The 14,887-nt window shown below is 45.9% G+C and overlaps 1 protein-coding gene across 1 annotated transcript in view; it reads left to right on the top strand.

Moving 5' to 3' along the window:
* Positions 1-14,887, top strand: part of LOC134934577 (collagen alpha-1(VII) chain-like) — an 817,258-nt gene that overhangs the window by 89,437 nt on the left and 712,934 nt on the right. The window contains exons 15-16 of the mRNA XM_063929986.1: positions 11,237-11,359; positions 12,357-12,500. Coding sequence (XP_063786056.1) covers positions 11,237-11,359; positions 12,357-12,500 — 267 coding nt within the window. The remainder of the gene's footprint in view (positions 1-11,236; positions 11,360-12,356; positions 12,501-14,887) is intronic.

Here is a 14,887-nt window from a genome sequence, read left to right as displayed (position 1 = left end):
CAGATCAAGATCCAACTCTACACCCCGATGTTATTCCCTGTGGAATCCAGTGTACCTCACAGAAAGAGATTTAACAATGGTAAGTCTTACCATAAATCTTTTTATATTATTGCTATCACCACAGCTATTTTGCGCCTGTGCAGCACCCAATCAACTTTTTTTTTTATATACATTCAATATTCAGGTTAATTACATCTGTTCATATATTTCAATGTTCTAAAATTCAGAGGGCTTGTATACTGGTTGCATTTTTACCCTACAGTAGGTAACGTAGTTGCGCCATAATAGGGCAGCAGTGTGACTCTGGGAAGGAAAGCACTGCCTTGGACGCTCTGGGTGGCTCTGCAGTTGTGCTACTGTTTGTATGGGGCCAGTCTATGCACCCTGCAAGCCACATTCATGTGCCATGGAGCAGCAAAATAGTTAACACATATTATGGTTATGTCTGTGAATCAGTTATGAAAGTACTGGCATACTGTATACTAAAATGTAAATGTATTTTGAAGGTGCTTTTGGGTTTTTAAACTTTCCTCATATTCTATATTCTGCTCTTATTGTTGCATCTCAGTGTGATCAATGTTGAATTGGGAAACGTGTAGGTTTCCTGCTTGGTTGCCTTGGTGCGATTCGTGCAGTAGATTCCTTATGTACTGGCCACAATGTTTACAGCCATGAGGTAAATTTAATACAGTGCAGGATTCCAGCGACAATAATGTTGCTAGAAGAGAGAGATTTTGTCGAGTTTCAGTGAAAACTCGCCAATGTAATAGGCTGCGAGTCAGCCGCTAACTCTGCAACGGAGAGTGTCCCCAAGTGACTGCTAATTAGCGACAGTGTCAAAGGGACAAGTTACATCATCTTAAATGCCTACATGGAATGAAAAGGAGTACTCCCTATGTATTGAGTGACTAAATGGGTATGTGGGGAGTGTTTATTTAATAAATGACTTTTTCTACACTTTTGGTGTAATGTCTTCCATTTAATATTTTTTTTACAGGTGGACTACAGGTGCCAGCAAGATATTGATGCCCAGGCATGCTGTTACCCTTGGTTCTGGCAGTCTTGCTGATAGCAGTAGTTCACCTGTAGAAAACAATATTATTTATTACTGTGATGATATGGGGTAATCAGCTTGGTACATGGGTTGTATTGGTGCAGTGTCCAGGAGCTAAATCAGGATCCATAGACAGCTTTTCCTGTCAATAAATGAAATTATAAAGCTTTACTGGCAGCATTCAACACATATGAACAGAAAATAACAACAGCCTAGCCCCCATTCAGGGCACTGACTTATTCACCCCTGACTATCCTTGGGCAGCTAGTCAGCAAACACAAAGGGGTAAATGTAATAGGGTCCAAGTTGCTGAAGTAAAAGACTTCGGATGAGAATGCTGGTATTTTTAAAGTGGCAATCATTTACAAGGCAAAACCAATCTTGTTTTGCCTTGTAAATGATTGCTGCTTTAAAAATACTGGCATTCTCATCCGAAGTCCTGCACCTTTATCCCTTATTTAGACATTTATCCCTAAGTCTCTCTCATGGAATCACAAAGCCTCACACTCTGCTTCCTGCAGAGTATCACAAGCTCTGTCCTGGATTCCTGGCAACACAACCTCAGTCCCAGAGTCCTACAGTTGGGCCTGCTACCTGCAGGGTAACACATGTTCCTGCCTGGCTTGGCTTGCTGCCACAACTTTACAAGTGCAGGTTCCACAGAGTTTGGTCGTCCACAGGGCCGTCTTTTCGTATGGGCTCAGTGGGCTCTTGCCCAAGGGCCCCAAGAGTATAAGGGCCCTAGTCTGATAGCTGAGGGTCCCCTCTTTCCAGGGGTACCAGATTTTTGAAAATCGGCCCTGTGGAACCTGAGATATCCAACTTGAAAGCAGTGATCCCCATCCAAGCCTGTTTTTTGCACCTCCCAGCTAGATATCTCGGGTTCTGTCTGATTTAGAGTTTTTCTGAGGGTGAAATCCAAACGCTGTGACTCTCCCCTTTCAGTGGACAATGGCAGCTTGTCTATACTATGCTAAGAACCAGAGATATCAGCCTTCAAGCTGCTGGTCCCTGCTCCAACTCCACATGCCTAATATGAAGTTTTAGATTTTCATTGGTGAATTGCTCTGGCTCCTGAACTCTGACCCCCAAGTCCCTAGAACCCTCTGAAAGGTGGGACTCTCTAGTTTTTGTATCCATTTCAAAGCTAAGAAATATATTTTCAGGAACTTGAGATATCTGCAAGCAAGCTGCCCTCCCACTAGAAAATTATCATTATTAAGCCCACTCCACTATCCACCCCTCCCCTACGTATTAAACACCCCCTACCACCCTGGAAGTCATGTACCGGGGGCCCCTTCATCCAGTCCAATGCCCCCTTCTACAGTTTAGTCCCATCTGTGCAGTAAAGGAGCAATTAGCAGAAATGACTGCTCCAGGTCCTACATGCTGAGTGGTAGATAGAACACCCCCTACCGCCCGTGGGACATTAAAGCTGATGCTGATACCACCCCCCACCCCTACCGCTGGAAGATGGCTAGGGGGCCCAATGCATTGCTGTGCCCAGGGGCCTACACTGTTGTTAAGATGGCCCTGGTCGCCCACCCTGCCACATGCAGGTTTGGACTGACCTCCTGGCCCTCAGTAGCCTTCGAACATACTGCAAGCTGTCTGTAGTCCCTCTTGGACTTTGGGGGTCATTCTGAGTTGATCGCTAGCTGCCGTTGTTCGCAGCGCAGCTATCAGTGAAAAAACGGTATGCACCACAATGCGCACGTGCGACGTACGGGTACAAACAGCATCGTGGTTTTGCACATGTTCTAGTGAAGCTTTCAGTCGCACGGCCGAACGCAGGAAGATTGACATGAAGTGGGCATTTCTGGGTGTCAGCCGACCGTTTTCAGAAAGTGCTTAGAAAAACGCAGGCGTGTCGGGAAAAATGCAGGCGTGGCTGGGCGAACGCTGGGCGGGTGTGTGACGTCAAAAGCCGCCCCTCCGTCATTAGAATCAATGCACACGAAGAGTAGCTACAGGGCTGGTCTTGTTTTGCACAAAATGTTTTTGCAGGCGCTCCGCTGCACAAGCGTTCGCACTTCTGCAAAGCGAAAATACACTCCCCGGTGGGTGGCGACAATGCGTTTGCACGGCTGCTGAAAGTAGCTAGTGAGTGATCAACTCGGACTGACCCCCTATGTTTCTGCCAAATCCCCACACGGGTTCTGTCTCAACAGGGCAGCATACACAGGCCACAGCCTGTCCTGGCTGCAGAGTTTTCCTGACTGACTCTCCTCTAGTGCCATTAGGTGTCCTCACCCTACCCCCCCCCCCCTCGCTTTTCTTCCCTTTGTGGAAGGATCCCTCCTGCCCCACACTGAATGCTTGTCTCACTAATGAACTGTTCCCTCATACTGCCACAATTATATTAACCACTAGCTGAATACTGCTTGGCTACAGAATTTAAAGAACAATGACAATCTTTGTCAGGCCACACCTCTGGGCTTCCCCGGATTGATGCTGTCAAAATGCTGGTGCTGAGGAGGATAATCTGCCTCCATCTCTGCCCCTTCCTGCCTCTGATGTTGCCTTGCTCAGTGCTCTAAATGCTGGGACGACAGGCCAAGCTCCGCTCGCTGTGTATTAAAAGTGTAAGGTCTGCAGGCTGACTCTATTTCAAAGGCCCCTTGGTCTCCTTGCTTAGCTTCTTGCTCTCCTTAGGGCTCCTCCTTTGAGGTAAAAAGGTAAAGATTTTTGCACAACACTGACTATCAAGCTTTCCAGGAACAGAGTATTGTGTCCTCCCCCTCTCCGTGACTTGGTATCGCCGGCAACATGTCACCCCCTTCCCACACCCACCCCTAGTCATATGTGTACCAAGTTTGGACTATTTTCATTGCGCCCATCACTATTCATCTTAGCGACCCTGAAAACTATGGATTTTTACATGTCACCCCCTTCCCACCCGCACACCTAGGGGTGCTAGGGGTGTCTTACCCCCACAGTATTTTTTTCAAGATTGTAAGTCATATGTGTACCAAGTTTGGTGTAAATTGCTCCAGGCATTCCAGAGTTATGCTGGAAAATACACACATACATCCATATATATATATATATATATATACACTGTATTTCTCTAACGTCCTAGTGGATGCTGGGGACTCCGTCAGGACCATGGGGAATAGCGGGCTCCGCAGGAGACAGGGCACATCTAAAAAGCTTTTTAGGTCACATGGTGTGTACTGGCTCCTCCCCCTATGACCCTCCTCCAAGCCTCAGTTAGGTTTTTGTGCCCGTCCGAGAGGGTGCAATCTAGGTGGCTCTCTTAAAGAGCTAGTTAGAAAAGTTTTTTTTTAGGTTTCTAATCAGTGTCTCCTGCTGGCGACAGGAGCACTGCAACGAGGGACTTAGGGGAGAGACTTGCAACTCACCTGCCTGCAGGAGGATTGAAGTCTTAGGCTACTGGACACTGAGCTCCAGAGGGAGTCGGAACACAGGTCAGCCTGGGGTTCGTCCCGGAGCCGCGCCGCCGATCCCCCTTACAGACGCTGAAGAACGGCAGAACGGAGGTCCGGAAACAGGCGGCAGAAGACTTCAGTCTTCATAGAGGTAGCGCACAGCACTGCAGCTGTGCGCCATTGTTGCTACACGGCTCACGGATCTCGGTCACGGAGGGTGCAGGGCGCTGCTGGGGGCGCCCTGGGCAGCAATATAGAGTACCTTAGAGGCAAATAAATACATCACATATAGCCATTAAGGCTATATGTATGTATTTAACCCAGGCCAGTTTTCCTAATAACCGGGAGAAAAGCCCGCCGTGAAAGGGGCGGAGCTTATTCTCCTCAGCACTCAGCGCCATTTTCCTGACCAGCTCCGCTGGTGAGGAAGGCTCCCACTCTCCCCTGCACTACAGAAACAGGGTTAAAGAGAAGGGGGGCATAAATTGGCGATATAATTATATATTAAGAGCCCATATATAGAAACAACACCTTCTAGGGTTGTTATATACATTATGGCGCTTTTGGTGTGTGCTGGCAAACTCTCCCTCTGTCTCCCCAAAGGGCTAGTGGGTCCTGTCCTCTATCAGAGCATTCCCTGTATGTGTGTGCTGTAGGTCGGTACGTGTGTGTCGACATGTATGAGGAAAATGTTGGTGAGGAGACGGAGAAAATTGCCTGTAATGGTGATGTCACTCTCTAGGGAGTCGACACCAGAATGGATGGCTTACTTATGGAATTACGTGATAATGTCAACACGCTGCAAGCCGGTTGACGACATGAGACAGCCGGCGGACAAATTAGTATCGGTCCAGGCGTCTCAGACACCGTCAGGGGCTTGTAAAAACGCCCATTTACATCAGTCGGTCGACAGACACTGACACGGACACTGACCCCAGTGTCGACGGTGAAGAAACAAACGTATTTTTCCTTTAGGGCCACAAGTTACATGTTAAGGGCAATGAAGGAGGTGTTACGTATTTCTGATACCACAAGTACCACAAATAAGGGTATTTTGTAGGGTGGGAAAAAACTACTTGTAGTTTTGCCTAAATCAGATAAATTAAATGAAGTGTGTGATGATACGTGGGGTTCCTCCGACAGAAAGTTATGGGCGGTATACCCTTTTTCCCGCCAGTAGTAAGGGCGAGTTGGAAAACACCTTAGGGTGGACAAGGCGCTCACACGCTTATAAAAAACATGGCGTTACCGTTTCCAGATACGGCCGCCCTCAAGGAGCCAGCTGATAGGAAGCTGGAAAATATCATAACAGTATATACACACATACTGGTGTTATACTACGACCAGCAATCGCCTCAGCCTGGATGTGCAGCGCTGAGGGGGCTTGGTCGGATTTCCTGACTGAAAATTTTGATACCCTTGACAGGGACAGGATTTTATTGTCTATAGAGCATTTTAAGGATGCATTTCTATATATGTGTGATGCGCAGAGGCATATTTGCATTCTGGCATCAAGAGTAAATGTGATGTACATATCTGCCAGACGAAGACACGACAGTGGTCAGGTGAGGCAGATTCCAGACGGCATATGGAAGTATTGCCGTATAAAGGGGCGGTCCATTGGACCTGGTGGCTATGGCAACAGCTGAAAAATCCACCTTTTGTTACCCCGAGTCACATATTGGCAGAAAAGGACACAGTCTTTTCAGTCTCAGTCCTTTCGTCCCCATACGGGCAGGCGGGCGAAGGCCAGTCATATCTGCCCAGGGGGAGAGGAAAGGGAAGAAGACTGCAGCAAGCAGCTCATTCCCAGGAGCAGAAGCTCCTCACGGCTTCTGCCAAGTCCGCAGCATAACGCTGGGGCCGTACAAGCGGACTCAGGTGCGGTAGGGGGTCATCTCAAGAGTTTCAGCAACACTCGCAAGGGAACTCCGGGATCCTACATGTAATATCCCAGGTGTACATTGGAAATTCGAGACGTCTCCCCCTCACACAATTCACAGGCTGTATTCCCAGCAGGTGATAATCAAAGTACCCTTCTTACAACAAGGAAGGGGGTAGTATTCCACACTATATTGTGGTACTGAAGCCAACCGGCTCGGTGAGATCTGAAATATTTGAACACTTACATACAAGCGTTCAAATCAAGATGGAGTCACTCGGAGCAGTGATAGCGAACCAGGAAGAAGGGGACGATATGATGTCACTGGATATCAGGGACGTTTACCTACAGGTCCAAATTTGCCCTTCTCACCAAGGGTACTTCAGGTTCCTGGTACAGAACTGTCACTATCAGTTCAGACGCTGCCGTTTGGATTGTCCACGGCGCCCCGGGTCTTTACCAAGGTAATGGCCGGAATGAGGATTTTTCTTAAAAGAAACATGGACGCTTTCCTGATAAGGGCAAGGTCCAGAGAACAGTTGGAGGTCGGAGTAGCACTATCTTAAGTAGTTCTACGACAGCACGAGTGGATTCTAAATATTCCAAAATCGCAGCTTTTTCCGACGACACGTCTACTGTTCCTAGGGAAGATTCTGGACACAGTCCAGAAAAACGTGTTTCTCCCAGTGGAGAAAACCAGGGAGTTATCCGAGCTAATCGGGATCCTCCTAAAACCAGGAAAAGTGTCAGTGCATCATTGCACAAGAGTCCTGGTAAAAATGGTGGCTTATTACGAAGCAATTCCATTCGGCAGATTTTCCGCAAGAACTCTTCAGTGGGATCTGCTGGACAAATGGTCCGGATCGCATCCTCAGATGCATCAGCGGATAACCCTATATCCAAGGAAAAGGGGTCTCTCCTGTGGTGATTACAGAGTGCTCATCTTCTAGAGGGCCGCAGATTCGGCATTCAGGATTGGATGCCGGTGACCACGGAGGCCAGCCTGAGAGGCTGGGGAACAGTCACACAAGGAAAAAATTTCCAGGGAAGTGTGATTAAGTCTGGAGAATTCTCTCCGCATAAATAAGCTTAGAGCAAATTTATAATGCTCTAAACTTAGCTAGACCTCTGCTTCAAGGTCAGCCGGTATTGATCCAGTGGGATAACATCACGGCAGTCGCCCACGTAAACAGAAGGGCGGCACAAGAAGCAGGAGGGCAGTGAAAACTGCAAGGATTTTTCGCTAGGCGGAAAATCATGTGATAGCACTGTCAGCAGTGTTCTTTCCGGGAGTGGACGACTGGGAAGCAGACTTCCTCTGCAGGCATGACCTCCACCCGGGAGAGTGGAAACTTCATAGGGAAGTTTTTCAACATGATTGTGGACCGTTGGCAAAGACCAAAGGTGGACATGATGGCGTCCCGCCCGAACAAAAAACGGGACAGGTATTCCGCCAGGTCATGAGACCTTCAGGCGATAGCTGCGGATGTTCTGGTAACACCGTGGGTGTACCAGTCTGTGTATGTGTTCCCTCCTCTGTTTCTCATAACCAGGGTATTGAGAATTATAAGACATAGAGGAGTATGAACTATACTAGTGGCTCCGGATTGGCCAAGAGGGACTTGGTACCCGGAGCTTCAAGAAATTCTCACAGAGGACTAAGGGCCTGGGGAGCTAAGAAGGGACTTGATTCAGCAAGTACCATGTCTATTCCAAGACTTACCGCGGCTGCGTTTGACGGCATGGCGGTTGAATGCCGGATCCTGAGGGGAAAAGGCATTCCATAAGAGGTCATACCTACCCTGGTCAAAGCCAGGAAGGAGGTGACCGCACAACGTCATCACCACATGTGGTGAAAATATGTTGCGTGGGTGAGGCCAGGAAGGCTCCACGACGGAAATTCAACTAGGTCGATTTCTACACTTCCTGAAAACAGGAGTGTTTTGGACCTCAAATTGGGGTTCATTAACATTTAAATTTCGGCCCTGTAGATTTTCTTCCAGAAAGAATTGACTTCAGTTCCTGAAGTCCAGATTGTAAAGGATGTATTGCATATACAGTTTTTTTGTGCCCCTAGGGGCACCGTGAGATCTCAACATAGTGTTGGGATTTCTTAAAATCATATTGGTTTGAACCGCTCAAATCTGTGGATTTGAAATATCTCACATGGAAAGTGACCATGCTGTTGACAAATATCTCACATGGGAAGTGACCATGTTGTTAGCCCTGGCCTCGGCCAGGCGATTGTCAGAATGGGCGGCTTTGTCTTACAAAAGCCCATATTAAAATTTTCCATTTGAACAGGACAGAACTGGGACTCGTCTCCAGTTTCTTCATAAAGGGGTGTCAGCGTTTTCACCTGAAACAACCTCTTGTGGTGCCTGCGGCTACTAGGGACTTGGAGGACTCCAAGTTACTAGACGTGGTCAGGGCCCTAAAAATATATATATATATATAGTTAGGACGGCTGGAGTCAGAAAGTCTGACTTGCTGTTTATACTGTATACACCCAACAAGCTGGGTGCTCATGCTTCTAAGCAGTCTATTGCACGCTGGATTTGTAGTACAATTCAGCTTGCACATTCTGTGGCAGGCCTGCCACAGACGAAATATGTGGATGCCCATTCCACAAGGAAGGTGGGCTCATCCTGGGCGGCTGCCCGAGGAGTCTCGGCATTACAACTTTGCCGAGCAGCTACGTGGTCAGGGGAGAACACGTTTGTAAAATTTTACAAATTTTGATACTCTGGCTAAGGAGGACCTGGAGTTCTCTCATTCGGTGCTGCAGAGTCATCAGCACTCTCCCGCCCGTTTGGGAGCTTTGGTATAATCCCCATGGTCCTGACGGAGTCCCCAGCATCCACTAGGACGTTAGAGAAAATAAGAATTTACTTACCGATAATTCTATTTCTCGTAGTCCGTAGTGGATGCTGGGCGCCCATCCCAAGTGCGGATTGTCTGCAATGCTTGTACATAGTTATTGTTACAAAAATCGGGTTATTACTATTGTTGTGAGCCATCTTTTCGGAGGCTACTTCGTTTTGTTATCATACTGTTAACTGGGTTCAGATCACAAGTTGTACGGTGTGATTGGTGTGGCTGGTATGAGTCTTACCCGGGATTCAAGATCCTTCCTTATTGTGTACGCTCGTCCGGGCACAGTACCTAACTGAGGCTTGGAGGAGGGTCATAGGGGGAGGAGCCAGTACACACCATGTGACCTAAAAAGCTTTTTAGATGTGCCCTGTCTCCTGCGGAGCCCGCTATTCCCCATGGTCCTGACGGAGTCCCCAGCATCCACTACGGACTACGAGAAATAGAATTATCGGTAAGTAAATTCTTATTATTACCTCCCTATCCACTGGAAACAGCAGGTTGGAGCCAGGAAGGGTTCCCCCTAAAGTTTTTTTTGTGGACCCCACTCCCCTGAGGGATCTAGCCCTGGTATCAACTAGCCCAGGATGGTGGAATCATGGTGGGTTGACACACCTTTTTAGCATACCTGTCTAGACACAAGCGCTAGGGCTGGTCAAGCTAGTTCAATTATTTATTTTTAACATATGCAGCACAGTGAAATGGCTACATTAGAAGGCATCTCACTGCATTCTGGCGTGATTCCAGCTATTATACAACTTGTACACTATTCCACAGACGACTTGTATGTTTCACGACTTGTTTGTTTCACATATGCTAACACACTAACAGTCCAGGTTTTACTGATATCCATGCTTGAGCACAGAAGGGTAAATGAAAAAAAAAAACCTAAGGCACAAATAAGTCACGTGTGCTCGAGATTGGTTATCCTTAAAACCTGGACTGTTAGTGTGCCTTGAGGACCATTGTTGGGAATGCCTGTTGTAGAATGAAGAGGCTGGTTATTGGCCAATGTGGTCACATGACTACAGTTTATAAGGCACAAGGGTGCGGTCACCTGCACCCATAAGAAGATGGTGACCAACAGGAGAAATATTAGTCATAGGAGCCACTGAGAATAGAACAAAGGAGCCCTGTATGTGCCTTAAAGGTCTAGCGTATGAGAATATTATTATGTACAAATTGGTAAATGTGACTTTATCATTTACTGCTAACACTGCCAAAGTGCATCCCCACACTATTGTTACTAGGGATATGTATTATAACTATATACAGTTGTATGCAGGGCTGGACTAGTACTAAAAATTGACCCTGTCGTTTAAAGCACACAGGAAGACTTTGGCAATGGAGTCCAGCTCCTGGTGTCTACCTCTTGGGTAGCTCCTGGCCTCCCAAGTATGCGCTATGTGATGCCATGATGTCATGTTATGCCTTACATCAATTCTGCTGAGCAGAGCGCCAGGAGGCAGAACTGGTTGGTCAGGCCTTCAACTGGCTAAAACTCTGCCAACCGGTTTGGCCTGTAAGACCAATGGTCCATCTGGCATTTGCCAGAAGTGCCAGATGACCAGTCTGCCCCAACTTGTATGCCTGACATATCTGATGTTAATACTTCTCTAAGTGAACTGTCTGTGACTTAGCATATGCAAAGTATTTATTTATTAACAGTTTCATATATAGCGCAGAAAATTTCGTTGAGCTTTACAATTGGAAGTAGGCATTTTTGTTTTATGTCCGTCATTTCATACTTTCGGAATGCAAATCAAATGTGTCCACCTCTTAATGTTCCCCATTGTGGACAATACACACACTGATGTGGACCATGTACACAGTCTTTATGGTTGTCACATTAATTAACATTGCTTATTAAATAGATTGTTGTTGTTATACAGAATCTTCAATGAATAAGGCAGTCCATTATTTCCTTCTTACTGTCGTCAAATAATTTGTATGCCTAAAAATACATCTATCCTGTTGTTAACATGCCTTGACTTAGGCTTGATGTGGCTAACATTAGACTATTATATCGTGCAGCACCTCTTGGATATGTGTCTAACTTCAAGGTGACTGGATATACCAGTACTTCTGTTTCTATGGCCTGGAGTTCCACCACTGGAGCCACTGAATATAAGCTGTCCTGGAACCCTGCAACATCAGGTAACTTCACTTTGTTCTGCTTGTGAGAAGAAAGAAGGATTACTATTCTAAGGGGTGAATTCAATTAGCCACAGTAAATTACCAAGGCCAACTGATCCCCAGGGGGTAATCAATTACCATTGATAGCCAGCACCATCAGGGATTTTGTTTCACCTGCCCGGTAAATCCCTGATAAGTGCCATGTGTTCTTGGCCAAATGATCCAGGAAATTTTTGTGACAATTAGTTCCAGGAAATTATCCCGTTTCTTGTGTGTTTTGACGCAAATACGGATGCAAAAAAAATGGGGTCTGGGGGGGGGGGGGGGGAGATGTAATCAAAATACCCCCACCCGCACACACAATACAAAAAGAAAAAAAATTGTGGTAACAGCGAAAACCGATCACAGGCAGTTGAATCCACCCTTATTGTCAGTCATTTTATATATGTGTTAATGTTTTCCATTTACTGCTATAAATTAATTTCTAACATTAAAGCTAGGTACACACTATAGTATTATTGGACCAATATGCCAATAATTGGGTGGTCAGCCTGCTTTATTGTATAGAGGGCCTGATTCAGGGATGTTCACAGTTCATATTTCTTTGGTACACAGCTGCTGTATGACAATATGCAAAAACCTGGGAACAAACAAGAACGGACAGTGGGTACCGATCTTAAGACCTATTAATTTCAGCTGTGGTCTTATCAGTGTAAGGCAGTGACCGCACGTCCCTGGTGTAAGGCATGTTGTTCCAGTTAGCAATATAACATCCGGCTACAACATTTTACAGTATAGAGAGTCCTTTTTTTTTTCTTTGTTGAAATAAGCAGCTGCAAAAGGAGAAGTATCTTCTGGAAGATGTTATATAAATATTCCTTTGTCCTTTAGCATATTTTAACGGCTATACCTAGGAAACATTGCATGAAAGACTCCATATTCTACAGTACTAGTAGTTCTTGTTTAACAGAGTATATGTCACAGAATTTAACAGCAATTGTTTTATTATTATTTACAGACACCCCTAAAATCCAATACCTGGCCTCCACTGTCCGATCTCACCACATTACTAACTTACAACCGAACACCAGGTACACAGTGACCGTCCAGGCTGTTTATGGTAACACTGAGGGGCCACCAGCCACCCTTGTTCAAAGCACAGGTAAGCACTGGTCACAGCTGTGAATGGGATAGATGTATGTTTTCCTAATGAAAAACAGCATAATATTATTACTATTATTATAATAATAATAATAATAATAATAATAATAATTATTATTATTATTATTATCATAATCATCATGAAACATTTGAAACACTTTATCAACATTCCAAGGTATATAGTAAGAGTTATTGCAAGATCATTGGTGACAACAGTGCTAAGGAATTATAGGTCATGAGAATTGGTCCCTCACATAGCAATATTGTTGATGAGTCCATGAGTATTGTTATTTACTCTTTGCAGATCTGAAGACCAAGATAAACACGTGTTTCCATAATTTAGCAATATGTCGTTTTTATCAGTAATAATGATCAGCATCATAATAAATCACTGGATGGTTGCCTTGTTGTATGTCATCATAAGTGTAGGCTTATCCTCTTGTGAGCTATCTGTACCAAGCTTATGTTCCAATTTCTATCACTTGCCAGTGAATAATGTCATTATTGCTGTACAAAAGGCATCCAAACTACAGTAAGAAAATTAAAAAAACAGAAATACTGTATCCTGCAGGTATTTCCGAAAAAACTGATGCAAGAAGAAAGTTGTGAAGAGATAGCCAATGAGATGTTTGCATTCATTTTTTACACTGCTGCAAAAACAGAATGTTGTTGCTATCATATTTGATGCAGGCAATTATATCTTTATATAAAAAATGCTTTTAACGTTTTATTATTTGATTAGACCCATACACTTTTCACTATATGTATAGTCTCTTACTCACCAACATACAACATATTGTTATCCTTTGCTTTTGAAGCAATGCAAAGTTTGTTTCCACAGCAACATACATGGTATACACGTCACAATAAAACATGACGTATAAGTGGTACAGCGACTGTACACTTACATATATTTAAACCAAAACAGAGCAATAAACCAACAAACTCAGTAGGATGCATAAGGACCATAACTAGGGCTGTGCAAGCGGTGCCATCATATAGGGTGCAGGGCCCTGGGGCGGCACCATCATTGGGCCATGGCACCTGCATGTGGCTTGCAAGGTGCCCGGAACGGGCCCCTGCAGCCAGCACTACTGCAGATTAAGAGCCATGAACCAGGCAGTCACCCTACAGCATGTGGAACTGCCCGGTGCATCCTTAGGATGCTCTACTTCACAGAGCCTGTGGTCCCCTAAGTGGGACATCATGACACCAAGGATTTAGAGGCGGGGCCAGCACAGGGAACCCTGCTGCCATGTTATTGTGCTGGGACACAGACAAGGGGTGAAGGCAGGTTAACTCACTGTATCTTGCCAGGCAAGTGGAGGTGAAGATAGGGAGGGGGATGCAGTTCAGCACATAATGGGACAGAACAAAGAGCGAGCACACAGAGCCAAAGCTTCTGAAGGAGACTGGCAGACAAGAGACAATGAGCACTGGAAGCAAGGATAGTGTTGCGGACAAACATGGGGAAGATGGCCTTGCCCATGTGAGCTTAAATACTAAAGGAAGGGGTAAACAGATGGAGAGTGAGCTGGGCAGGAGAGACATGTGGAGGGATGATAGGCTTTAATGAAAAGGCTCGAGTGAAGGGTTGAAGCTGGTAATACTGTCAGAAATCTGATTGGTGAGGGAAACATATATGTATGTTTCCTTGGCCTTCCTGTGACTTTGGGAGTGGTTGTCAACTGTCCCTATTAGCTGGATTAGAAATATTTGTCTATGGAACCTTGTATGGTATAGTTTTTCTTATTCTGTGTTTTGGATGCAATTCCCATTTTCTGCAGCGGGGTACCCTGTGTTCCACAGGAAAACATTGGGGTGTAGAGTGGATCTTGATCCAGAAGCACCTACAGGCTAAAGCTTTAGGCTGTCCCAGGATGCATTGGGGCCTCCTCTGTAACCCCACCTCCAGGCACTGTGAGCTCAGTTTCAAGTTGGTGCCTGTAGCAGCAGGTCACCTAACAGGGGGGCTGCACTGGGCAGCCCTGAAAAATCTTGCTAGAAGACTTCAAGGGCTGCAGGGCTATTACATGTCAGGGTGACATTCAGTGCTGCGTCTCCATCACCTCCCAAGCAGCGTCACATACTCCTGCGGCTCAGTTCCTGGGTACTTGCGGCGGAGACGCTATGGCTTTAGTCACATGTCGCAGACGCTCTCCTGGTTCACGTGGTTGCTATGGGGAGGAGGTAAGAGGGTCCCCAATGTGGGACCCGCCACTAAATCATGTTCCTGATCGCAGTCTAGGGAGACGGACTGCGATGCTGGCGTGGACACTGTCACCAAGCAGGGACCCTACTGTATCTGCCAGGGCATAGGACACCCGAATCTGAAATAATTCTGATTATAAGATCTGGATATTCTCCATAGTCCACCAAAATATGGAT

The sequence above is a fragment of the Pseudophryne corroboree genome, chromosome 6 (genome assembly GCF_028390025.1).
Source record: "Pseudophryne corroboree isolate aPseCor3 chromosome 6, aPseCor3.hap2, whole genome shotgun sequence".
In the NCBI taxonomy this organism is placed as follows: domain Eukaryota; kingdom Metazoa; phylum Chordata; class Amphibia; order Anura; family Myobatrachidae; genus Pseudophryne; species Pseudophryne corroboree.
This window is presented reverse-complemented; position numbering and strand designations above follow the sequence as displayed.